Source organism: Anolis carolinensis, chromosome 4 (genome assembly GCF_035594765.1).
Source record: "Anolis carolinensis isolate JA03-04 chromosome 4, rAnoCar3.1.pri, whole genome shotgun sequence".
Lineage (NCBI taxonomy): Eukaryota > Metazoa > Chordata > Lepidosauria > Squamata > Dactyloidae > Anolis > Anolis carolinensis.
Genome location: NC_085844.1, coordinates 57,722,412 through 57,750,002, shown reverse-complemented (window position 1 = coordinate 57,750,002; position 27,591 = coordinate 57,722,412). Strand labels below are relative to the sequence as shown.

The 27,591-nt window shown below is 36.3% G+C and overlaps 1 protein-coding gene across 1 annotated transcript; it reads right to left on the bottom strand.

Annotated features, from left to right (window-relative positions):
• Positions 1–282: 282 nt before the first annotated feature.
• usp14 (ubiquitin specific peptidase 14) lies at positions 283–27,522 on the bottom strand. Its single transcript, XM_003219653.4, has 16 exons — positions 27,342–27,522; positions 23,004–23,149; positions 22,674–22,706; positions 21,441–21,545; positions 20,777–20,880; positions 13,935–13,993; positions 11,534–11,664; positions 11,090–11,170; positions 9,251–9,339; positions 8,679–8,793; positions 6,623–6,688; positions 5,916–6,008; positions 4,978–5,106; positions 3,984–4,044; positions 2,089–2,196; positions 283–1,004 (listed from the first exon to the last, which is right to left on the bottom strand). The coding sequence occupies exons 1-16, from the start codon at positions 27,355–27,357 to the stop codon at positions 853–855; spliced, it is 1,488 nt and encodes a 495-aa protein (XP_003219701.1). The 5' UTR covers positions 27,358–27,522; the 3' UTR covers positions 283–852.
• Between the last annotated feature and the right edge of the window lie 69 nt (positions 27,523–27,591).

Sequence of the window (27,591 nt, the reverse complement as noted above, 5' to 3'; positions counted from 1 at the left end):
TCCCCTCCCCAATACCTGACTCTCCCCTAGCTTAAATGGAAATGAATTGATGTCACTTCATTTGCTGCCATAATTTTGAGGGAGATTCCAGTGAAAACACTGGTATCCTAAGGTTGCTGAAAAATCACTCCCTTCTGGAGTTAAATCTCAATGAGTGGTATTTGCAAGTTTTTATGGATCTAGTCTTTTGGTATGGACAGTTCTGTAACACACTTTATTGTACTTTGGACAGAAAGACAGCTAACTATACTCTTCAGCAGGAAGATAAAACACGGACCATGGTTATGTAAGAAGCACGGTCATCATCGATCACCATTTATTTAAAGTCATGAAATGCCAGCAACAGAACCGACTGAGTTGGCACGTCAGGCTGGACAAAATACGTGATTGCAGCCATTTTTCCATAGACTATGGGGCAGCAGCACTGAGTTACATGTTGAGGCAACGATTTGTCATCTTTCTGACAAAGCTATCAGACACAATAGAAAGAATGGACAGCTACTGAACTGGTAGAAACCATGCAAGAGTTAACAACAGATGATGATGCACAAGTAGGTGTGTAATAAATGTCTTGCGGTCAATATTAAGAGAAGAGGAATCTCATTTTACCAATGGTTAGATGGCATTTAAAATGGACTTTTGCAACACAACAATTAAGATTAATTCGAAATACATCAACCTGCTACCACTAATGAGTGGCTGCATAGTGTAATAGTGGCTTTAGTGCAGATGTTTTTCAATCATGTCTGGCTTCCTTGTTGCTCCAAGTGACAGTTTGCATGAACCGATTTCCCAGCATCTGTGAAGCTCTGGCGTTAAGAAATTTATTTCACACCTAAATAGAAACAGAGTCTATTGTTCAGCTTCCTCTTCCATAACTTCAATTCTGCGTGGCCCATAAAGAAGGACGTAAGCTATATGCCAGTCTCCACCCCCAGATAGCCTCAAGATGTCTTCCGGTGTAACAGTGCTGACTTTGTCATCATCAAATTTAATCCATTCGTCTGTGAATAAAAAATACAATACAGAATTATCACTGTCCAGGTCACAACCAAAACTAGGTTTTCCCATTTATCAAATTAGCATTCTAATACATCTGTATCTGTACAAAGTAAAAGAGAAATAAGACAAAATAAAGGTACAATATTTTCAATTCCTTACATTACCAGGCCTCCCAAATTACAGACTGGTAAACATACAAAAACTACCCTAATAAAAATTCCTATATAGTTGTAATGAATCAAAAATTTGATAACATTACCGTCTTTCAGCTCTCCGCTCCTAAAAGGAAATACTCAAAATCTGCCCTACTGCTACTGATGGAGCACCAAGCCAAACAAGCATAGACGTTCTCTTAGAAAAAAAATGCTCCTTGGGGAACATTGTCTACTGCCAAATAATACATCCACTCATTTCCAATTAATAAAGACAAGATTCATGCATCTTAATGTTGCTCAAATACTGAAATTCAAATGAAGCACACATTGGATCTTTTCAGTAATTGTTGAAGACTTTTTAGTAGCATATGAATCATACACAAAATACCGTACTTAAAGCTGAGGATGGCTTAGCCAAACTTAGTGTCAGTCCATTCTCCATCAAGTTTCCAATATATGATTTAGTACCTTCAGAATACAGTTGTCTCAAAATTTGTTAGAAACGAATCACTCATTCACTCCATACCATCTAACAAATGGTTGTCATGGCTTTAAAGACCTTCCGAGCTAAAAAATACTGAAGCTACCAGTAGAAATAAGTACTTCAGGTTAAAGTGAAAATACAGGCATAAATATATTCTTTATATCTGTTTCAAAGCATTTCTGTTTATGGTTGAATTAGCACCATCCTGTCTTTTAGACAAAACCATCATTACTGGTTTCGAGTTCATAGTCAATTTTTATCCGAACAGAATGAAAAAACTAGTAACTATCACTACGCTTGGGATAACCTCTGGGACCTGTTGAAAACCAGGCTTTAGCAGATGAGTTTCCACCCATACTGGGGTCAAAAGGACTGGATTTTAAAAAAGAATCCGTTAAAAATACAATCCTGTTGTATGCTACTGTCTTGATAACATTGCCTCAGTACCTTCTTTTCTTTTAACCCAGGATACATAGTGTCCAGAAGAACTAGATCTTCCTTGATGTGTTAACACGGCCTGCAGTTCGTAATAGCCACAGTTATTGGAGCCAATATCTGGAAAGGCAAGGGAGAAGACATCATAATGGAACCATTCAACAGCACACTTTGTATTGAGTTACTCATATCCCTTAAAATTACTGCCATGAACATCTCCAGAATTAAGAGCTCTAGAGAAATTAAGATTTTTAACACACAATTTATTTCCAAACAAACAGATGACAAGGTTTCACTGCTAAATGCCCAATTCTTATATATATATCCAGATAAGCAGGCATCCAAAGTCTGAGGCCACATAGGACAATACAAAAAGGGAGGAATGGCCTGCAATGTTAAGTTGTGTGCCTGTGTTCATGAAATGTATGGCTATACATAGCAAATTGAACAAAAGCACATTAAAGGATGGCAAAGAAGGTAATTATGAACATGCTTCCTTATTTCCGGTTGCACAAAACATCTAAATACATGTAAATCATACAGATGATTCAAGGTTAAAATTTCCCTAGACTTCAAATCCATCTTTAAAATAAAGAACTGGCCTGGTGCAACTCAAAACAAGCTGCAAGTCAGAAGCATTTCCTCTGAAATAAAACCTCCAACCTCTTGTTTTGGGGTCTGCAGGGGCCCGTTTCTTAATCTGAGGCATAGGTTGGCATTTCATAAAGAACTCTTCTCGATTTTAGGATGCTCACTTTGAATGCTGGGACTTTTCAATCTCATCATCTATATTGCAGTGTCTAACATTTTGGCTTCCCTGGGCCACGTTGAAAGGAGAAGAACTGTCTTGGGCCACACACTTCTATAAAACTGAAGCTATGATTTTGTGTTGAGCAACATTCATAGCCGTCCTGGGCCACAAATAGCAAGAGCACATGGCACACAGTGGCACTATGCCCAGTCCAGAATACACACTTAAATTCTTTTTCACAATCCATTTTACACAACATCTTAATGTGTAATGCGTAATCGTAATGCAAATTATGAATAATACCCTATTTGTAGATGTAACATACTCTGATTATTCCATTCCCACCCAAAAAGTTTGTGCTTGAGAACCACACAATCAAATTACAAAAAAAAAACCTTTAATGTTTGCAGTACGTTTAAGAATTTGTGTTGGGAAAAACACAAGCCGCATTCATAGGCATCCTGGGTCACATAAAGCCCATGGGCTGCAGGTTGGACAAGCCTGATATATATGATTTGCAATGTTTTCAAGTAATGAACAAATAAGGGACTTGGAATAAGGAACCAACTTTAGACTCATGAAAATAAGTCACTGCCTACAATAATTTGGCTCTGACCAATTTTCTGGAGCAATTATTTAGTACCATGCAAACTATTCAGTCGCCTTTCAGTAAGTACATGTCAACATAAAATTTATAGTTCAAAAGGAAATTCAACAAGAACATTATCCGCCTTGAATAAAATAAATTCATAACACACATGCAGTTTATCCAGTGCACACAACTGGAGAAGTAACATTTTTTCAGAGAAAAAAATAACTTCCCAATGACTCTTCTAAACTCCTCGACGTGTCATTTCTATAGAATGTATGAACTTTTAAGCATTCAGCCGTTTTGTATTGTATCATTCCAATATGAAGGCACATCATTCAGCAAAAGCTTACATCTTCCCTCTAGTGTTCCTAAATATCTACCTATATTCAGATAAATTCAGATAAATATCTACCTATATTCAGATATGTTAATAGGAATGACAAAGTGTTCTGGCTATTTGCAATTCCTTTTACTAGTGAATACTATCTTGTGGTAATGGAGGTGTAGTTTTTTAAAAGGACAATTTCAAATTTGGGGACTATGCCTCTTTCAACATTCACTTACCATCAGGAAAGGAAAATGCCTCATATTTAACTTCTTTCTGTGCACCATCACCTTTACTAGACTTAAAAATAAAAGATGGTTTTAGTTTAAATGAGTTATAATTTAAAGTAAGGCAACATAAAAAGTACTATCACAAGATAACCCTAACAACTGATCAAAAAGCATAATTGCTAATAACGAGTCACTTACATTTAAAAGCAAACAATTTCTGAAACACCATGGGGTTTTTTTTAGTAAGGATTTTATGCAGGCAACTGGAACTTCATTTTTTTTAAAAGCTGAATATTCCATGTCAATGTTTGTTAAGTCTGGGATGACAACAGAAAGACAACTGAATACCATTTAACAAAAAAGTTCAACCAAAATCATAATGTTCCAGATCCAGGGTTTGGCATATGCTTTAAGTTAATGCAAAAGCCATGATCCTGAGATCCCTTTTAAATCCCCCCCCTACTCTGAGTAGCAGTCCTAAATGTGCAAATCAGAACCACACATTTCAAAAAAGAAAAGCAAGACAAATCAGAAGCAACAGTAGATGATGAAGTTAGTTGTTTTGCGCTAGATCAGGCATGGGCAACTTCAGACCTCCAAATGTTTTTGGACTTCCAATTCCCACAAGTAAGTCCTAGAAGCCAGTAGGCTGTTAGGTATTGTGGGAATCGAAGTCCAAAACACCTGGAGAGCTGAGGTTTGCCCATGCCTGCTCAAGACAAATAAAATTCTTCAGTCAGTTCAACTTAGCTTTTCTGCCCTGTGAAACTAAGAAAAATTCAGCATGCATATTAAACTTGTGTGACTGCAAGGATCTACAAGACACCTCAATAACTAATTATGCCTCAAAATCAGTCTACAATTTTTTACTGTTAGAAGTTCAACACTATCATTAGAGACTGACAATAATTCACCAATTAGTGTTCACCTTCACAAAAATGACTATAATTTAAGGGTTTAAAGTTTCCTGTGCTAACTGGTCAAATTTAATGTGGTCACCTACATTCTTTGTTTGTTGATTTACTTTCTTGTCTTCCAAGTCCTTGAATTTTGATCGGTAGGGAACCATGCTCTCTTGGAGTTCTGGTGTACATAATTCATATACATCCAACATAAGAGGAAATTTAACATCCTAAAGATAATTGAAAAAATGACTGAACATATAGCTAACCAATAGAGAAACTATCGTCCAGTATTATTTAAATGCAATTAATGTAACATGTTAAAGCAAGTTTTTTTTTTAACAAAGACATGGGGTATTTTAAAATTTTCACCTTATACCAAGTTAGAATATAGATCTAGATAACATGATATTGTCCTTAATATATCTTTCCAGTTTTGAGACAAATAAATTTTCCCAGCCCTAAATGAACATACCCTCTCTCACAGAGCTAAAACCCTAAAAATGTGAAGGCCTGGGGAGAAAACTGAAATATTACTGCACGTTTTGCCACACTTCTCCCCAAGCTTTAAGCAGCATTAATATAATATTGAGCTAGAGTTCCTTGAATAACAGTCTGCAAGACTAGGGCCCCTTTCTCACACCTGAATAAAATCTCACATTTTCAGCTATGAACTGCGATGTATGGCTGTGTGGACACAAATAACGCAGTTCGAAGCAGATATTGTAAGATTTTCTGCCTTGATATTCTGGGTTATGTGGCTATGTGGAAGGGCCCTAGGCCTTTCATCTCATTCCCAGAGAAATATTGGGTATAACTTCAATAAATAAGTTCAATAAATAAAAATCCACTCCTATAAACTTAATGGCATTTTCTAGCAGAAACACCTTGGGCATAATCTAGTAAAATGCCTGGTGGCTGATGATACACTTTACACTTTCATTGCTGATAGAAGATTGATGACCCATTTTACACTTTGGGATTGGCCAGGCACTAGATCAAGGAAACGCCAAAACCTAAAGAACCCGAGATACATTACCTTGAGAACTTTGGCATTCACAGATTCTTTCTCTTTGTAAAAGAAACGAACCATCTGAATAGTCAGGTAAGCAGGCAGGCGACTTATTTTGGACTAGAAAAAGAAATCAATTGATCAAATCACCAAACCATGAAAAGCAGCCCCTTCAATTGCAAACATTAGCACTTGAAGCAAGTTAATTAGCAGCAGCAAGTTCCCTATAACTGAATTCTATGTAAAGGGCAAAAAAAGAAAGAAAGATTTACACAGGTTGCAACTAGTTCCCCTTATTTAGTTCCCTCAGTTGCCCCTTCTTCCAGAGACATATACCGCTACATAATGTATAAGTGGACACAGCTCATTCACAAACACTTGTTTGTTTCTAGACAACCAGGGCCTTTAGCAGTGTCTGAAAGGCCTGACTATGACACCAAACAAACAACTTTCCCTATACAAGGGAATGGAGTAGTTCCTCCACTCTTTTCCCAGGACCCAGGGGAAGCAACAGTCATTTTCAGAGACTTAGCATTCCGTCCTGTTTCTTTTTATGTAGAGCAATGTATCTTCTGCCCTTCCCCAACTTGACCATAAATACAGAATTGGTAGTCTGTGAAACACTGTGAATCTGGTTATGATTGTGAACACTCTGTTCCTATCTTTAGAATTACATCCTGTCATTCCATGCATTCATAGGGCACTCAATGCAACAGAAAGTCAATGCTACTCACAGATTTTATGTAAAGCGCATTTCTTTGCAAGGTTGGAGACAGTTTGGTGATTTCTTCTTGAAGGCGCTGGAAGAAAAACATGATGTTATACTATGTCATATCAGGCTATCACTTTGGGGTGAAAATTAGGGGGCAGAACAATTATTTAAGATAAATTGATAGACTCCTGTGTATATAAGTATTTATGTATGTATCTCTCTCTATAAACATACGCATACACACCAGACCCTCCAGCACAATTTTGTGATATGCTTGTGCTGGAAGCTGTCTGTCCACAGAGTTATGCTGCAGGATTTAGGAATTGGGCATGCTTTTGTGAAATGCTTCTGCTAGAAATCATTAATTTCAACAGAGCTCACTGTTAGCTGCAGTTTCCCATTTCAATGGTAAGTCAATGAATATGTCCCCAGAAGATATGGGTTTATGTGCACTGTATTAGTTACAAAAATAACAAACAATTGAAATAACTACTAATGAAAGTTAAGAGAGTGTAATAGCAGGATTACAACTGAATAATAAGACAAAAAGAATCATAGAATTTTAAAATGGGTAACAAATACACTGAATAAAAGTTTTATGTATCTTGCCTTTGTCAATGATCAAAATGGTAATGGCAATAGAGGAATCACAAAATGATTACAAAACTGGAAAGACAGCCATGAAATAATCAGGAAAGACCCTCAAGTGTAAATAATGCCAAAGTCAAAATAATCCAAGCCATAGCAGTTCTGATATCTATGTATGGGTTTAAAAGCTAGACAGTGAAGATAGCCAACAGGAAGGAAATAAACTACAGTACCAGAAAAGAGTTATATGGATACTATGCACTACTAAATGACCTGTCAGAAGAAGTGAAGCTGACTAAGCTAAGACTGTCATACATTCAATGTATCATGAGATTAAATGTCTCACTAGACAAAACAAATTCGCTGAAGTGGAATAGGAAAAGAAAACTACACTCTAGAAGGGATTGATTCAACCAAGGAAGCCACAGCTCTGTAAACTTGACTGTAAATAATAACCTAGAACTTGTACCTATGGCTGAAAACTACATGGCCAAACTACTTAAACATATGGCCACAACCAAAAGACTTCTGGCAGCAGAACTAAAAGGGACAGATTTTGAAGAAGTTGGGTGGGATTGGGGGGAATATGGGTTTTAAAGGCCATTTTAGTGTATTTACTACATTTTAATTCTGTTTTTACCATATTGTTACTATTTAATTGTTTTCTAAAACTTTTGTATTGCACCTTGAAAACTTGTCTAGTGTGGAGTGTTAGCCACCTTGAGTCCTCACTGGAAAAAAGGCGGGGTATAAACTAAGATAATAATACAATTTCTGCAAGGTGGAGAGGAAATAAAAGACTCTTGATAAATATGGTATGACTCCTTCATTCAGGGATTCAATATCCAGTTTCACTTACTCATATTTCCAAAATATATTCTCCTCAAAAGTGTTTGTTGGACTCCCTAGATCAGGCTTGGGCAAACTTCGGCCCTCCAGGTGTTTTGGACTTCAACTCCCACAATTCCTAACATCCTACCAGCTGTTAGGAATTGTGAGATTTGCATGTCCAAAACACCCAGAGGGCTGAAGTTTGCCCATGCCTGCCCTAGATCCTCCAGAGCTATTCTATGGTATCCCTCCAGCTGATAGTCAAAATATAGGGTTTGCTATTATCAAAGACAAAAGAGTTCTTAGAATGTATCACCCATCAATCTGGGGGCATGCATCATATTTCCAGGAGCCCCTCCAGCAAGTTCTATGTATTGTTCCCTTACCCTCTGGCTCTTTGTGGGAAAAAGGATGGGGGATGTAAAAAAAAATCCGATAGTGCTTCCAGCATTTCCTGGACTCAGCTACTGAAAGTAAAACCCTGATATCTCCAATCAGATTATTTCTTGGCCTAGTCCAGGCCACAAAAGATCTGGTTTCTACAGTTATTTACTGCTAATACCACCCATAATCCTTTTTGGCTTGTTTTGAAACAAAGGCCTTTCAAATACTTTTTCTATAGAAAGAAAGCTCTCCTGAAGACACTACAAGTCACTCACCAGTTTAAGACCCGTGAAAAGATATTTAACTTCTTGATTGATAAAGCAACTAAGTTGGAGTTGATTCTCTCTTCCTTTTGTGACTTCCTCTTCTTCTGCTTCTGTACATTTCATGCTTCACATAATATTAAGGATAGAAACTGTGAATGCCCAAATTATGGATTTATTTAAACTTTAATGTAATACTGAAAGGTGGCAAGAATGCTTACTCTCCTTTCAGGAGGCTTAAATTTCCAGTGAAACTCATTTCAGCTGTTTTAATTGAGGTGACTAGCTGTTTGTTTACAATCCACACAGGATAGTATTGTACATCACAATATGAATTCAATTTTAATCAAATTTATGCAAGTTTAAGCTATAGCTTCAATGCAAAGTAGCTGTTACACCCTTTTTTTAAAAAAATCCACATGTAACTCCCACTTTGTGAATTTTTTAAAATTTATGTTTTCCACTATATATATTGCCATTGCTTTCTAAACTACACAGGCAATGAACAAGCTTGTACCATCTTGTGAATGCAAAATTTCAATCCCCCCCTCTCTTTCTATTATCCCAGAATTTGTTTAGGATACGTAGTTTCAAATTCAATACTGAAAAATTGATCAATTAAGCTCTTCTTTTTAGGAGGTGCAGCAGCTGCTCCTGAAGCTCCAGGGTCGGTCTGTAAAAACAAAGAACACAATTTGTCTACGGAATGTCTGTATGCCACAATATATCTTGCTAATTTCTTCACTTCGAGAATAACATAGTATTTTGGTTTTTTAAAATCATGTCAGAAGTGACTTGAGAACACATTGCAAGTTGCTTCTGGTGTGAGAATTGGCCATCCACAGACATTACCCAGGGGACACCTGGATGTGTTACCATCCTACTGGGATGTGTCTCTCCTATCCCTGCAAACTAGTGCTGACAAAAGAGAGCTCCCCGTCTCATGGATCTGAACCGGCAACCTTCAGGTCAGCAGTTCAGCCGATACAAGGGTTTAACGCATTGTTTCACCGTGGCTCCTTAATTAAAGCTTAGCCTGATAGAAGGCAAGGTCTTACTGTGTTTGTAAAGCTGTCCCCCAAGAGTGTATGAATGTGGTCTATCACCATGGGGAGCTCTATAGGCATACAAAAGAAATTAGAAGTACTTCTAAATGTTTTGGGCTACATCTACCTGGCTACTGATGGGCTGATACAAACTGTAATCCAAAATATCTGGAGGGTAATTTGCTTACTCCAAAATTGTAACATCTATGTCAAAAAACTGACATTTTACATTAAACTAGCCTATATTGATAAAGATATACTCATGAATTGGTGCTTCTTGTAGCAACTTGCAAAATATTTTAATCTAGTGCTAACATGTAACAATTCCACCACCACCACCATAAAAATCAGTTTCTCATATACCATAAAATACACATTTGAGAAGCTTTTTGTAAAGATTTTAGGAAAACTATTGGCTAAAAGCCATACATCCTTCAAACAATCTTCCTTGTTCTTTTTAACAATAATCGCTTTTACAGGCAATCCTCAAGATACAAACAAGATTGGTTCTGTAGATTTGTTCTTAGGCTGAATGTGTATGCAAGTCAAAACATTTTAAGTGTAACTCCAGCTGCAATAAATCACTATGTCCAAGAGGTCATGAGTTCAAAGCCAGCCCGTGTCGGAGTGAGCACCCGACATCCCTGCTTGTTGTTGACCTAAGCAACCCGAAAGAGTTGCATCTATCAAGTAGGAAATTTAGGTACCACTTATGCAGGAAGGCTAATTTAACTAATTTACGACATCATAAAAATCATCCAGGAGTGTTTGGAATGAGGAAGTATCCATCAAGGACTTGGTGTCACAGTAGATGATGAAGCAGCTGCTCCCCCTGTGGTCAGAATCGAGCATACCCTCAGTAAGCTGGAAGCTGGAGAAAGTTAAATTGCCTCTGTGCCTGTCTCTATGTTCATATGGCATTGAATGTTTGCCATGTATGTGTACATTGTGATCTGCCTTGAGTCCCCTTTGGGATGAGAAGGGTGGAATATAATCACTGTAAATAAATAAACAAACAAACAAACATGCACACATGCATGCTTTGGATAGCATAGGGAAGTGTTAACACCCCCCTGTGTTGTTTGTTTTGCTTTCTAGACCTTGTTCAAAAGAGTTCACCTCACTTTCTGTCCCTATGATAATTGGATTTTGACAAAATCAGATGAAAAGGCTTCAGTGGAGACCTCTTTTCCCCATGATAACTCTTCCAGGAGTGAATTTTCCTTCCTAGGTGTAGATTTCTCTCACTTCTTGTTGTCTCATCCCCATTCTTAACTATGAGTCATTTGTAAGTTGGCTGTTTGTAACTTGAGGATTACCTGTAATTTTAAAAGCTGGGTGAGAATATAGTCAAAACTCGGGGTGAAGGGAACTTACTTCCATAACTGTATCACCTTCTATCCCTTCTAACTTCTGCTGCAGTACTCGCATCATCTGTACCCAACATTCATTGGCATCCTATGAAAGAAACAGATCAAAAGCTGATAGCTGCAAATACAAGCATTATGTTAGCTACAGACTTAGGCATATTTAAATCAAAAGGATTTAATGTAGTCACAACACTAGAGTGTCAGTGACTTTAGTAGTCTGCTTTAGCTATGATGAATGGATCCTGTCCACTTGAGAGAAGTACAGACATTTTAAATCTGAAGAATTAATACATTTCTTTAACAAACACAACCAGAACTAAGAAAGCATAACAATATTGAGAACACATGAACAAACTATATGTATGAAGCCCATATGTATCCCAGATCCTAAAGATCTTGAACAACACATGCATTTCTTTGGAAGAAATATACAAAGAAGAAAATCATTTACCTGTTGAAGATACTGGCCTTGATCGCCTTTCTCCGCAAACTGAGGAAAGGCCATATGTAAAAACTGGAGGAGAATGATGGGAGGGATACTAGAGGAGGTTTTATCCATGGAATCAAATAAATCTCTAAGAGCTTAAAAATAAAACAGAAATATTTTCAAAAAAATAATTAAATATCACACCATGAAGTACTAATATTACAATTAATGCAACAAATGCCATAAAAAACAGTATTCCTATCCTATAGTGCTACTTTTCAGTTGAGGACAATTCCTATATCATCTGCACAACCTTTCTACCTGCAGAAGAAGACTGAATATATCATGAAAAATGTAGAGTCCAAGCTGCAAAAGGCTAATCTACTTCATAGAAAAGCTTAGGCCTGAAACCGTTTCTTGGTTCCAAATGCAGTAGACTCAACAAATCAATAGAACTTGCAGATCTGCTGACTGACAAGGTTACTACTGATTCAATTATTCAATTAGACCAACAATAGGAATTAAGTTTTAGTATATCGTAACACTATATAGCCCAATAAATCACTAGTTACTGAATTATTTTAAATTTACCATATGCTCTTTACCACATGCCATGCTACCGGTATTTATTATACCTGGGCTTCAAAAGCAATATTTATGAGTAGGAATCTAAACACCTGAAACTACAATATAGCAATAGAAGTATTATTTTTCACTATTTATCTGATGTGTCATAAATTGATCAGATAGTGGTGTAAAACTCAGAATGTTCTCTTAAACCAATGGGCACCGTTGGCCTGACTTTTTGGTTGAGTTTCCAGTTCAGAGATTTCTGAAGTTTGATTCTAAATAAATATATAAAGGTCATAGGCAAAATATAAATAAGATGCTGATTTTATGTATTTATGTTTTTTTTCCCTTTTTGAGTTTTACTAGTACATAACTCCTTGAAGAAGACTTTAAAAGTATCTATAGTCAAAAACCTGTTGGATGTGCCTGTTTTTGCTGCTTCTCTTTGAGACACTGCAATACTGTGTCACAAAGTATATGATGAAAGGATATGAAATGGATAAGTGCAAGCCCATACCTGCACAACTACCAGTCCATCAGCACTTTAAGCAAACCACCTGATGTGGAGACAAACAGCTGCTCTGCCTGCCATGGCTCTTCTTTATTTCAATTGAGGAAGTTGCCTACCAGCTCTCTTTCCATAGATGGGAAAGATGATCCTCACAGGAGAGACCTATGTCCTGAAACTCCCTGTGAGAGGCACAGAGTCACACTTACACTTCTCTGATTGATAGTTGAATGCAAGTTGCCCAACAGGTTTTTTTTTTTTGCCTGCTTAACACTGAAATGTGGAACTCATCCAGAGAAACTGCCATTCTGAACAAAAATAATCAACATTAAATAAATAATTCAGAAACAGCAGGCGTACCCAGATCAAGACATCCGCTTGATTTTGTTTTCTTTTTTCCTAAATGAGGTGGCAGAAATTACAAAAAGGGGGCAAAAAAGGGGAGAAACTGTTCAGTTCAGGGTAACCTCAAACTTTGAAAAGCTTCTCTTTTAAAGGACCACAGGTGTAGCAAGCTAGAGTTCAAAAGGGTACTACGTCAGCAGTTCCTAAACTGATGGCCATGGAACCCTTCAGAATAGCCCTCCCAAGCCCTAACTATAGCCCTACTTTTTACTGACCACTGTGAACCCACAAAGTTCTTCCTGCTTTCATCTACTCCACCTACCTAAGTATTTTGTATAATGTAGTAGGTTTGGAAATAAAGAGAGGTTTAAACAATATATCACAAACCTTTATTTTGGTACAATAACGTATTGGATGTAACCAAATATATTTATTTTGGTACGGAAAAATATTGGATACACATTTTTGTACTTAAAATAGTTTTGAAATTAAGCCCTATGTCTAACAGCTAAATGTGTATATCTGGGTGGCATCTATCTTATCCCTAAATTTGTTTTTGGTGTAAGCATAAGTTAAAAAGCCTGATTCACACTGATAGGTGGAAATGAACCAGAGCACTGCTTGGATAGCCTTTCCAGCTACTGACAGCTATACAACTATTAATCCTACCCAAAAGTTATTCAGTGGCACAGATTTAAAATTTGTTTTTAAGGCAGAGATACACTGAATGGCAATAAATTTTTATACTCTGGCATGAATGTTTAAAAAGATTTTTTAACAGATTTTGAAGATTATTTGCAGAATCCCTACAATGTTTTTGTGAAAGCCTATGGTTCTGCAGAACAGTTTGGGAGCCGTTGCACTACATATTTGAAGTGGTGGCAAAGAGATAGAAATGCAAACATTAAAGAGAAAAAACATTACTTTTCCATAAACAGACTTCTAAATACTTTTTTCTCAGGAACAAAAAACAAGTCTGCAGACTGCTGTTCAAATACAAACCTGCAGTAATATACTGAGCAGAGGCCATTTCCCCTGAAGCTCTTAAGGCACCAGCATACCTAAACAAATGTTTAAAATATGTTGAGTTAAGCTTTAGAGGCACCATAACAACACACACAAAATGATGCTGAAGTGAACTTTGATCTTCTGTGTACTGTGAGCACAGATATTTAGGGGAAAGCTAGAAATGACAGAATTTTAACTGTCGGGCACAAAGTATGCTAAACAATGCAGCTATCATGACCTATCATAACTTAATTTCTCATTAAAATGTCTGGAGAACACTCAAAATGAATGTTCTGATAAAGGTCAGAAACGGGTCCAAATTCCACTTATACAGCAGGGATCCCCACCCTTCTTCCCTCCAGGACATCCCCTTGTACCTCTTGAAAAGTCAGAACTAAGGGCCTGTAGACCCTCTGAAATGCTGCATGAAGAACTAAAGGACACCGCTCTGAACAAAAAGTGAATTCTATTTCCAGAAAAACACTTTCAATCCAAACTGAGAATTTTAAGGACAACTAAACCTACAGAAGGTTGTTCTGCTACACATTCTCTCTGGAATGCCTCCAAACATTACATATTCCTTTTTATACATAAATGAGTCATACAAGTTATCCATTAGGTTCCTACATCTGTAAAGACTAACCTTTGCCTATTCTGCTTCTTGATGAATTCACAAAGACCAGGAGCAAAGTGGCAGTAAAGAACACACAGAAGTAATATTAAGCATGAACACACTCTTTTCAAGGCATGGCAAATTCATTTTGCACCAACTATTTTTTTTCTTGGAACCTTCTTTAATGCTAGGTTACTACTAAACAGCAAAGTTACAAATAAAAGAAAACGTGGGCAAGCTCTCAGTTCAAAACCCACCCTTCAACTCCCCAAAAGTTTCTCAGAACAGCCCCCAGGTCTTCCAGTTTAAGCCAGTTCTTTTTTTAAATAGTTTGTATTGAATTTAAAATTTTCCATACAATTATCACTTTTATCACATAGCAGATATATAATATATTATACAATACTTGCATTGTTCTTTTATATCTACTGTTGATTTATATCTACTATTATGTTAACATTTGTCCATCTACATTTCTTCACCACTGTGTATCCCCCCCCCTCCCACCCCGAGCCACTTCTTATGTACTGTCTAACCAAAATCTCATTTCTTCCTGAGGCGGTAGCCATCCATCCTTTTTTGGAGTCCTTTCTCAATAAATTTCCCCCATACATCCTCAAAATCATTTTTCCCCCATATCCCTCTTTTAACTTTTAATTTGCATGTTAGCTTGTCATTTATTGCCAATTTCCATACTTCCATATACCATTCTTCGATCTGAACATTTATTACTTTTCTCCAATTCCTTGCTATAAGCAGTCTTGCTATTGTCAATAAATTCGTTATTGTTTCTTCTTTTTTATCCATTTTATTGTTATTATAAATTGATAATAATGGAATACTACTTTCCAATTTGATGTTCATTATGTCCTCTATCTCTTTGAATATTTTATGCCAAAAATTCCTTACATATTTACAATGCCACCACATACGTATATATGTTCCCACTTCCTGACAGCCTCTCCAGCAATTATTTGGATGGTTTTTATTAATATTTGACTTTTTAATGGTGTTAAATACCATTTCCAAATTATCTTATAATAATTTTCTTTGACTCTTATTGATAAATTTTTCGAATGCCTTTGTTTCCACAATTGCGACCATGCCATTTCATTTATTTTCATCTCAAACTCCTCCTCCCATATTTCCTTAAGAGTGATATTTTTTCTCTCTCTCCTTCTTTTATTCCACACAATATCCTATAGATTCTACCAGTTACACCTTTCAATTTTTATAGTCATCTGTATCCCTTCCATTTTGTATTATTTGTTCAAATTGGTTAAGTTCCTTCCCCTCTTTATTATTTTTTACCCAATTCTTATACCATTGCTCTAGCTGAACACCATGGAGCCATGTCAATTTTATTTCCCCAAATTCCTCCATTAGCTTTTCCTTCTTCATTCCAATCTTAATCCAGTCCCCTATTTTGTCTAGTTTTTTTTCCCCTTAATACTTTATCCATTATATATTTTAAATTTTTTGGGAACTTCCTTTCCATTATAACTGGAATTATTCTTGAACCCTCCGGTATTAACTTTTTCTTATATTTAATCCATATGTCTAATACATTCTTTAACACTGGGTTTCCAACTTCCCTAATTTCTTTTCTTGTAAATTCCTTAAAAATATGTTCCGTATTTCTTCCTCTACTTTTTCGGAATCTATTTTTAACCATTCTATATCGTCCTTGTTTATCAATCCTTCAATAACCAGTCTTAATCTATGCGCTTCATAATATTGTTTTATATTTGGGAGTGCTAATCCTCCTTCTTTTTGTGGTCTATACCATAATTGTTTGTTTATCCTGTTTCTCTTATTACTATTACAACAATTGTTTATCATTTGCTGCCCTGTGTTCAATTCGTTTTCTGTAATTTGGAGTGGTAGCATTCTAAATATAAAATTTATCCTTGGAAGTATTTCCATTTTTATTAATGCAATTTTCCCGAACCATGATCAATTTAAATTTACATTTTCTAATAATTGCTTTTTAACCTTATCCCTTAACGCTATTATATTTTCCTCTTCCATTTCTTTTAAATCCTTGGTTATAATTACTCCCAAATATTTTAATTTATTCTTAATTCCGATTCCCATCTTGCTCTGTTCTATAAAATCATTTTCTTCTTTTTTGTATAATTCAATAGCATCATTTCTGATTTATTCCAATTTATTTGTAAACCTGTTGTCCTTCCAAATGTCTCTAAATAATCTTTTATCCTATCCATTTTATCCACCATATTTTTATAAATAACAATGTATCATCAGCAAATAAGCTTAGTTTTTGTTTTGCCTTTGTTCCTACTCCCTCCGGATTCATATCTTTCCTAATTACATTTGCAAATAGTTCAATCACCATAGTGAACAAAATTGGCGATAAAGGGCACCCTTGTCTTGTTCCCCTTGTCACTTCAATTTCTTTAGTCACTCCATCATTAATCACTACTACTGCCAAGTTTTTTGAATAATATTGTTCTATTAATCCTTTTATCCTACTTCCCATTCCAAATTTATTCATAATTTCCCTTAATGTCTGCTATTCCACACAATCAAAAGCTTTGAATATATCTAATGCTAATATCCCTACTTTTATCTTTTATCTTTGAGCCATCCATATTTTATTTATTACTCTCCCTATCAAGTTTGACATTTGTCTTCCTTTTACAAATCCAAATTGGTCCATTTTTATATATTTATACATACATTTATTTAATCTGTTAGCTATTATAGCTGATAGTATTTTTGCATCCTGATTTACTAACAATATAGGCCTATATGACCCTGGATCTATTAAATACTTGTCTGGTTTTGGTATCAATATTATAAGTGACATCCTCCACAATTCCGGAATTTTCTCTCCTTTCATTATTCTGTTATACAATTCTAACAATTTTGGCATTAATATTTCACTAAAACTTTTATAATATTCTGTTCCTAGTCCATCCATACCTGGAGCCTTCCCAGCTTTTAAATTCTTAATAACGTCTTCTATTTCCTTCCCTTTAACAGATTATTGCAATAACTCCTTATCTTTGTCTTCCAGTTTACACTTCCAGTCTTCCACATATTTCCTAATTTCCTCAGTACAACCACCTTTTGTCTGATATAAGTCACTATAAAACTCCTGAAATATTTTTAATTTTTCTTTCATCACTCTACATATTTTACCTGTTTTATCTTTTATCATATTTATAGTATTTTCCATTTTCTTTTTTTGTGTGTAATTGGCTAACATCTTGGGAGTTCTTGTTACTAAATTCAAAATATTCCCTTCTTAAGTATATTAAATTTTCTTGTACCTCATCTATTTCCATTTTATCCAATTCCTCTTTCTTTGCCCTTAGTTTTGTATATATTTGTATATTTTTCTTTATTACATATTCCTTTTCCAACCCTTCTATTTCTTTCTCGTTTCCTTTTCCTTTCTTCCTGCCTTCTTTTCAAGTTTATTGTTTCTTTTCTACACAACCCTCTCGCCACAGATTTCATTGCATCCTTTAATGTACCTTTTGATACTTTCGTGTCATTCAGTTCCCAAACATCTTGCCATTCCATTTTTATTCTATCCACTATTTCTTTGTAATTCAAAATGTTCGTATTTAATCTCCATCTTTTCATCTTATCATATACACATTTTAAAATAATTTCAGTTGACACCATAGCATGATCAGACACCTTAATATTCCCAATATCCACATTCAACAATTTGCTTAACATATTTTTGGAAACAAAAATGTAATCAATTCTAGAATATACTTTATGTACAGTTGAATAATATGTATATTTCCTCTCATCACCCTTTATCACTCTCCATACATCCTTTAATTGCCATTTATTCACCACTTTGCTTAACTCCGTTAATTCACTGTATTTCCTTTCTGTTTTTTGTGTAGTTTTATCCTTTTTATAATACATACAACAATTACAGTCCCCTCCAAATATTATATATTGTTCATGAAAATTACTTATCCAACCTAATACCTTTTCATAAAATTCTTGTTGTTTTACATTTGGTGCATATACATTTATTAATACATATTTATCCTCCCCCAATTTGCCATACATTATTATATATCTGTCTTCATCGTCTTTCACTACTTTTATTACCAAATTACAATTTTTTTGCAATTATTGTTGCCACCTCTCTGGATTTTGATGTTCCATATGATTTTTCATAGTTTCTAATCCATTTCGATTTCAGCTCATTTGTTCCTGGTTTACCCTGGTGTGTCTCCTGCAGAAAGATCACATCGGCTGCTTCTTTCCTCAGTAACGCTTCTATTCTCCGTCCCAAGTCCTCTTGTATTCAGTGTTAATATTTTCAATTTACTAGGCAACATTACCATTAAATATATTTTCTTTTTTTGTGGCTTGGACTCCTGTGCTCCCTTGACAAACCCTTTGTTCCCCACCTTCCTCCTTCCTCCCCCCTCCCCCTTCCCCTCTTACCCTTCCCTCTCCACTTCACTTCTTCAGGGCTTTTAGCCCCAATCATGGCCCCCGGCCTTCCCAAGTGGTGAGGTGGGTGCGAGGTCTTCCTGTGGCCCAGAAACTCCCTCCCCCCGAGTGCTCTTTTAAAAAAAAGACAGAGATAAAAGAACAAAAACAACCATTTTGATTGAAGAACTTCTAGTTTTCCTCTCTCAGCTCAATTCTGCCCACAGCGCCCAATAAGACTTCAATTTCTCCTTCTGCTCCTTCTCCATCAGGTTTTCTTCCTTCTCCAGCTCCTTCCTTCTCATTACCGAATCCATCTTTGTTTTGCCCTTTTATAATGCCAAGCTCCTTCAATAGTCTTACTCCTTTGTCCAGATCATCAATTCTATATTTCTTCCCTCTCCACTGGAATTTAAGAAAAGTTGGATATCCCCATGAGTATGAAACTCCAGCCTTCATCAATTGAATTGTTATTGGTTTCATCGAGAGTCTCCAATTCTTTGTTTCAGTGCAGTAATCATTATATACTTCCAGTTTTGTTGTTCCCATTTCCAGATTTCCAGGGTTCTTCCTCAAAATGTTCATTAAAGCCTCCTTTTTAGCAAATTGCAATATTTGGACTATTATATTCCTGGGAGCCATTCTATTTCTTCCTGCTGGGAGACGATGTACCTGTTCCAGATCTACTTCTTCCCAGTTTAACACTGGTGTGACTTTTTGCAACCATTTCAAAATTTCAGTTTTCAGATCTATTTTCGCATTTCCTTCTGGAAAATTTCTAATAATTATATTGTTTCTTCTCAAATTGTCCTCCATATATATAAACTTCCTGTCGAAGTCTAAAAGATTGATCTCTCTTTCTGAAAATTTCTTTTTAAGTGGTTCTTGTTCAGATTTGTTATTTCCAACATCTGATTCAATTGTTTGAATTTTCTCTTGTAGGGTTTGTAACTTTCCTTGCAAGATCTGGAACTTCTCATCTGCTCTTTTTCTCTCTGTTTCCAATTGTTCCTTTAACTCTCTGGAGCTGGTTTGGACTTCTAATCTCAATGTTTGAAATTCTCTCTTTCTTTCCTCTCTTTTCTTTTCATTCAGTTGCATCATGGTTGTTGTTATCTGATGTAATAGCTGTTCATTGTCCAACCCATGTTGCTGCTCACCCCTCCTGACTTCACTTATTCCTGCACCCGATAGCAGTGTACCTGGAGTAGTTGTATTTAATACTGAAGTTCTGTATTTCAATTATAAGATGCCATTGATTGTAATATATACCTTAATTTCTGTACCACCATCAACAAAATACATGACACATCTGTGATTCTAAGACACATCCCATTTTTAGATATGTTTATAGGAAAATAGTGTGTCTTAGAATGGAAGAAAAACATTATTAGTATTTCAGTTACATCCATATCCCATGTCACAGAATATTAGGACTTGGTAGCCGTAAGTATTTTTGAACTGTACTGACTCTATAACATTTAGAATAATTTTAAGAGCTAACAAGACACTAAAAAGATTATGGAATAAATTGTGCAAAGTTTTATAATAATTACTGCATACAGTGTTGTCCAGTCTATTTCTCTAGGAGCAAATGTTATTCCAAATCTGAATTATTCAAATTCTACCAATTATTTTAATTTATGTGGTGTTTTAGTTCCCATTAACACAATTTTCAGGCTAAAACAGTGGCAAGCCAGTTTCAAATTTCATAACCATTTTAAACAGTAAAATTGAGAAACACACAAAAACATTAACAATATTTTGACACAGTTATAAGACCTACCTCTTAAGGGCTTCTTTCAGTTCTGGCACAGAACGAATACACTGAACTGTAGCATTCATATAACAAGTATTCCCAAGATTTGTTAAGCCACACGGTAACTCCATCTGCAATAGAAATATATAAATGCTTGTAAAATGTCAACGATATCTCTTATTTTAAACATTCTACTTCTAGGAATGTATTCTCAATGTCATCATTCTTTATGAATATGTATGCAGATGGCAATAGTCGTCTGAGGTCAGATTGTATGTTAAGGGTTGAACTCTGCTGGTTTTTTTTTCCAATACATCTTTAATTTTTTTACTCTGTAAAGTGAGGGCTGTTTTGTTATTTTGGTAAACAGCCTTCAGAAACCTTTTCATAGGGCTCAAGTGACATCTCACTGAAGCACTCTGAACAACGTGGTTAGCCAATATGGAAACTCCAACATTCAATAGTCCTCACGTTTAGAGTAAAATAAAGCTTAGGAATTAAAATAGGAATAGACTTATGTACAATCAGCAATGGAAGTGGCTCTATTGAGGATCCTCAGAGCAGCAATAACTCTAGAAAGAATGGGAGAAAGTGTCTGAGTTCATACTATATTATTGTTCACTGATTGTGCAATGATATAAGTGTTTGCTTTAGTTCAGACTTTGGGTCAATAATGGAGTAGCAGACTTACAGCTGAAGCCAACTGTTCCTCTGTCATATCTTCAACAAAAACAGGCCTGGCTACTGGTTCTTCAGGAAGCGCTTCAGCGGAACCCATCATTAATAAGGTCATCCCCTGTTCAAAAGCATAACAAAGTCTCCTGTTATTTGCTACCACATTGCCTTTGAATGAGAGACCTCCAATAATCCATACCACAACATCCCTGCTCAGATCTTGCAAACTTAGGTGCATGGCCCTGATTTAATCATTCCACCTGATTGCAGCTAGAAGTTTGAAACAAAACAAATTGTGTTTTACAATGTTTGGTGAATAATATACAGTAGAGTCTCACTTATCCAACATAAACGGGCTGGCAGAACGTTGGATAAGTGAATATGTTGGATAATAAGGAGGAATTAAGGAAAAGCCTATTAAACATCAAATTAGGTTACGATTTTACAAATTAAGCACCAAAACATCATGTTATACAACAAATTTGACAGAAAAAGTAGTTCAATACGCAGTAATGCTATGTAGTAATAACTGTATTTATGAATTTAGCACCAAAATATCACAATGTTTTGAAAACATTGACTACAAAAATGCGTTGGATAATCCAGAACGTTGGATAAGTGAGACTCTACTGTAATAGATTTTAATAACTGTTCCAGCACTGCCAGTATATGCCACTTAGCTACTGAATTAGTGTTTAAATTAATACTTATCATATCTCAACAAGAGAAAAATAATTCCTTTCCAACAGTTTCTCTTAAAGTATCGACAAAGTCATTGTTACAAAATAGCAACATCAGCAATTACATCAGGTATCCAACCACTACTTTTATGCTTGCTTCTTCAAAAAGACAACAAGGCAAAAACAAATAAGATGGTATATAACATGAAGAAGAAACGTTTTAACAATTTATATCTACATGTTTGGTTCCTAAACTGCTCCTCCATGTGCCATGGTCAAGAATATGAATTGTATAGCCCCTCCAAAGGTTGTTGAACTACAATTCCTAATGTTTTTGCCTAACTGGCTAAGTTTCCAAGAGCTGCAGGAAGTAGCAGTTCAACAATCTCTAGAAGGCCACACAACTCCCATCCCTGTCCTATGCCATTGCTCCCGGATAATATTTTCAGGAGCCTGTGACAAGCAAAGAGAGGCTGGAAACCACTATCCTGTGAATGTGAATTGTTTTCTATTTGTAGAATGATTCAAATCCTATTCATCGTCTAACCCAATTGTTAAGTTATACTTACATTTTTAATTTTGATGTTTCCCCAGTCATCATCCTAATTGAATGAAACAAAATAAATTATTATTTTGGAATAACATTAAGATGCCACAAAACAATGCATAATCTAAGGTAAAGTATTATTTGGAATTTATCAGGAAATATGGATTACCACAGCCATGAAAAAAGATGAGTGCATAAGAGAAACGTCACTTTCTGTCATGTCTTCTTTCCCTCTAAGGTCAGGTTTTCTATATAAGACAATGCTGAAACACTTTCTGTTGCTCAGAATTGCACTATTAACACTTAGTAAGTATTACATGTGAAATATGGTAAGATTATTACCAAACTCTACCTTTACAGTTCCACCTTTCACCATTACTTTCTGTCTGTCAGGCTGAACTCCAGTCAAAGCAAAAAGCTGAGCTTTGAATACCATTGGAGGCTCATCCGTATTCAGCTCCACTCCATCGAATTTCTCTTTACCCCATTTTACATTAACTGTAAATTTAAAAAAAGAGGATTGTTGAAATAAATTACAGGAAAGTAATGCAAAGTTCTTGACTCATCCTACAGCCAAACAATGCTAAGTGCTGGTTTGGTTTTAAGATTTCAGAATGTAATCTTAGTGAGCAAGCTTCCATATCTAACATTTTCAAGTCAAGACAAGGTATTTCAAACAATGCCTGGGCTTTTAGGCTAGATGCTTTGTCATCAGACTTCTTGTTCACTTTTGTTTAAAGGCACAAATAACAAAGTTGTGGCTGAGATCCACTAATAGAGGACAGTTGGGCCTTTGTACCCAGAGATTCTGCATAGATTCAACAATCAGCTACTTGAAAATATTCCACTGCCACACTGAAAAGAAATTCCAAAAAGCAAATTTTGATTTTGTCATTTTATAAAAGGGACATCATTTTACTATGCCACTGTATATAATAGGACTTGAAGCAACAAGAGGGTTGTCACCAATGGAGAGACCTCTAAAACGAAACCCCACCAAAAGAACTGTACCTGCACACTTCACTGTGGCTGAAACATGAAACAAAGTGCCACAAATGCATAGGAAACCTGGCTTTATTCTGTGGTCAGTTGTTCGTGTAAGCTCGCAGCAGCCAGATCATTTTCCTTGATTTGTCTTCTTCTGACAAACCAGAGACTTTAGGATCTGTTTTGGGCTTATCTGGTTTTTTGGGGGCCAAACCGACAATAGAAGGACATGTGCTCATAGTATGATAAACTAACTAGAGCAAATTTCTATCATTTGTTTAGCTGCTCTTGTGAAAGCAAAAGTATCTGAGAAGTATGCACCAGCATGTTACTCCTTTCTTTCACCATTCTGTCAGGTAAAGACATTCACATACATCCAACAATACTAATCGACCTTGGCTTCTTATACCAGACTTCAAAACTGACATACTGAAAAAGCTTATAAAATATTAACATGCCATGTTCTATTATTCCTGCAAGCATGTATGTGGCTGCCTGTTACCTGAGTTCCAGAGTACAGTACTATATTTCATCGCCTAACACTATGTAACATTTGAAAAAAAATCAGTTCCTGGTTTGCAAATGTTATCTTGTGTTTAATTGTGCAGTACTTACTTTGAAAGTAGTATTAGTGTAATATTAGTATTGTGCTATGCTAATAATACAATATATCATATATACATATAATATTATAATGTAATACAATATAATACTAATAACAATACAATTTATAATAATATTGTATTATAATAAGACTAATATATTAAAGACATTAAAGATAATACTACTGATACTATATCATAATATATAATGATATACTGTTTTATTATTGTATATTATATATTATGTGTAATATCACTAATATTACAGTACAATAGTATAGTACAATATATAATAGTAATATTGTGCTACGCTAATAATATATTATATATACATATATTAATAATATAATGTAATACAATATAATACTAATAATACACAATATTAAATATAATGCTACTGATAATATATGATAATGTATGATGAAAGACTTTTTGTTGTATAATATTCATGCAATGGGTGGGACGTTAAGAGGTAGAAATTGTTTAAAAAATTTGTCTACTTGTTTATGAATTGTTTATTGTTTTATTATAGTATCTTATGTGCTGATATGTTTTGTGTTAATTTTGATTTTGTCATTGGTTATATTATTCATTGGGTTGGTTGTTTATTATGTCTGTAAGCTTCTCTGAGTCCCTTGTTGGGAAATGGGGCAGGGCACAAAGAAAGTTTTATTATTATTTTATTATTATTATTATTGTTATTATTATTATTTTAAGTTGTAATGTTTTTGATTGTGAACAGCCTTACGTCTCTGTTTGGAGAGATAAAGTGGGTAATTAAAAAATATTAAATGGTTGTTAATACTCCAGAAACATTTGTTTTTGTGGCTGGCGCAAACTAGGCTGCATTGGTTGCGATTTTATGAGATATTCATTGGAAAACTATAGCAAAATGTGCTGCAGGAGGATATCCAGTGAAAACAAAGTTTGGGCAGTTGAATACATTTTTCCATGTTTTATGATAGAACCAATTAGGAAATGATATCTATAACCCAAGAACAAAAATTGTTTTATATAGTGTAATAGTTGCTCTTCCATCAGAGGTACCGAAAGATCCCCTTCAAGGAGAGATTACGCGCCCGTGAATCTAGACACATAGAAACAACTGAGCATGTGCTCCTTCAATGCATATTCTACAGAGACATTCGAACTAATCTCATTACACCAAGGCTTCTAAAATACTCAGGGAGCACCACCCTGCTGCTTTCAGATTCTAGCACTACATAACTTACAGTGTTGCTACGTTTTGAAATGCAGCACTTAAAATTAGACAGATGATGATCGACCCCACAAGGCAACACCCTGTCAGGAATGTAGCTAGAGCAACCCGTACAGCTTAAATGCTACTACACTTGTGATGTGCTCCCCCCAGTGCTTTGACCCCTCCTATCAGTGTTCCCCCCTCGGTTTCACAGAATCATAGAGTTGGAAGAGACCTCATGGCCATCCAGTGGTTTAACCCACTGAACCACTGAGGGCTCCTCCTACAACATTAAACTGTGATTTCAAACTGTTTTCTAGTCTGGGTTGCTATGAGTTTTTCAGGCTGTATGGCCATGTTCAGAAGCATTCTCTCCTAATGTTTCACCCACATCTGTGGCAGGCATCCTCAGAGGTTGTGAGGTATATCAGAAACTAGGTTAGTGAGGTTTATGTATTTGTGGAATGTCCAGGGTGGGAGCAAGAACTCTAGTCTGCTGAAGGAAGTGTGAATGTTGCAATTGACCACCTGATTAGCATTTAATGGCCTTGCAGCTTCAAGGCTGATTCCTGCCTGGGGGAATTATTAGCTGGCCCTGATTGTTTCATGTCTGGAATTCCCCTGTTTTCAGAGTGTTGTAGTTTATTTGCTGTCCTGATTTTAGAGTTTTTTTTAAAAAAAAAACCTGGTAGACAGATTTTGTTCATTTTCATGGTTTCCTCCTCTCTGTTGTCCACACACTTGTGGATTTCTATGGCTTCTCTGTGTAGTCTGACATCGTAGCTATTAGAGCAGCCCAGCATTTCTGTGTTCTCAAATAATATGCTGTGTCCAGGTTGGTTCATCAAGTGCTCTGCTATGGCTGACTTCTCTGGTTGAGTCAGTCTGCAGTGCCTTTCATGTTCCTTGATTCGTGTTTGGGCAGTGCTGTGCTTGATGGTCCCTATGTAGACTTGTCCACAGCTGCATGGTATATGTTTCTAATTTTTTAAAAATCTGCTTCATGGGGGGACTGTGTTTCCCCTTTCCAAGGTATTTGTGTCCCACTTAGTGTTGGTCATGGACCGTAATAAAGTTTTATTGTTATTGTAGTTGCACTCTTTATTCCTTTTTGGGGGGAGGGGCTATTAGGAAGGGGAAACAATTTCAGCTGTAGGGTTTCATTCCACCATGCAAGCGAATTATGGTTATTGGATTTGTAATTTAATGTCTGTTTTTTGTAATTTGTAATTTGATGTCTGTTTTTAATAGAATTGGGGTTTTTTTGTTCTGTCTTATGACGTTGTTTATTATGTTTACTATGTTTAACTTCGTTGTATGGTGGTTTTTTGACCACTGAATGTTTTTTTATGTTCATGTTGGAAGCCACCCTGAGTCCTCTCAAGGAGATGGAGTGGTATACAAATAAAGTTGTTGTTGTTGTTATTATTTGGTTGCAACTGTTATATGCAAGGAAAATAGATATCAATTTTGTTTGCCCCCCTCCCTAAATAGCAGGATCATGGTGCGTTCATTTTAGAACAGGCATGGGCCAAATTCGGCCGTCCAGGTGTTTTGGGCCTCAACTCCTACAATTCCTAACAACCTGGGCCGAAGTTGGCCCATGCCTGTTCTAAATACATCCTCATTATCAATCAGCCTCCACTCCTTTCCTTCGGATTCCACACCAAGGCAGCCTTTCTCCATCCAGGCGCCGAGGCCTCCAAGCCCGGCTTCTTTTCGACAAGAGAAGAAGGCCTGAAAACGAGAGAAAGAAGGGGGGGCTCCAAAGCCCCTTCCATGGAATTCTTTTCTCTCGCTGGCTCAGGAAGGAAGAGAGCGCCAAGCAAGCCGCAGGCCTCGGCAAAGGCGGAAGCGGGACTAGGCCTCGCGTGGAGCCAAGGCGGAAGGCAAGGCTTACCTGTGAAAAGCGGCATGGCGCGGGCCGGAGGGCGGCTGGGAAAGAAGGCAGGGAAAGAGCGAGAGAGGGAGGAGACCGGCTGAGGCCCTGAGGCGGCGCTTTGCTTCGCTTCCTTTCCCTCCTCCGGGGTCTCATTCAAACCGGCCCCTCAGGATGACGCGGCAAAGCGGGGACGGAGGGTGCGCGCGCAACCATCGCCCGGGCGCCTCCTCGCGGCTGCCCCAAGTGGCCAAAGGCCGGAGGTGCAGGG

Coding starts and splice junctions, on each gene's coding strand:
- usp14 (XM_003219653.4), bottom strand. Junction 20,881..21,440: donor AGGAACAGTTGGCTTCAGCT/GTAAGTCTGCTA, acceptor TTTCTATTGCAG/ATGGAGTTACCGTGTGGCTT. Junction 5,107..5,915: donor TGAATGCCAAAGTTCTCAAG/GTAATGTATCTC, acceptor AATTATCTTTAG/GATGTTAAATTTCCTCTTAT.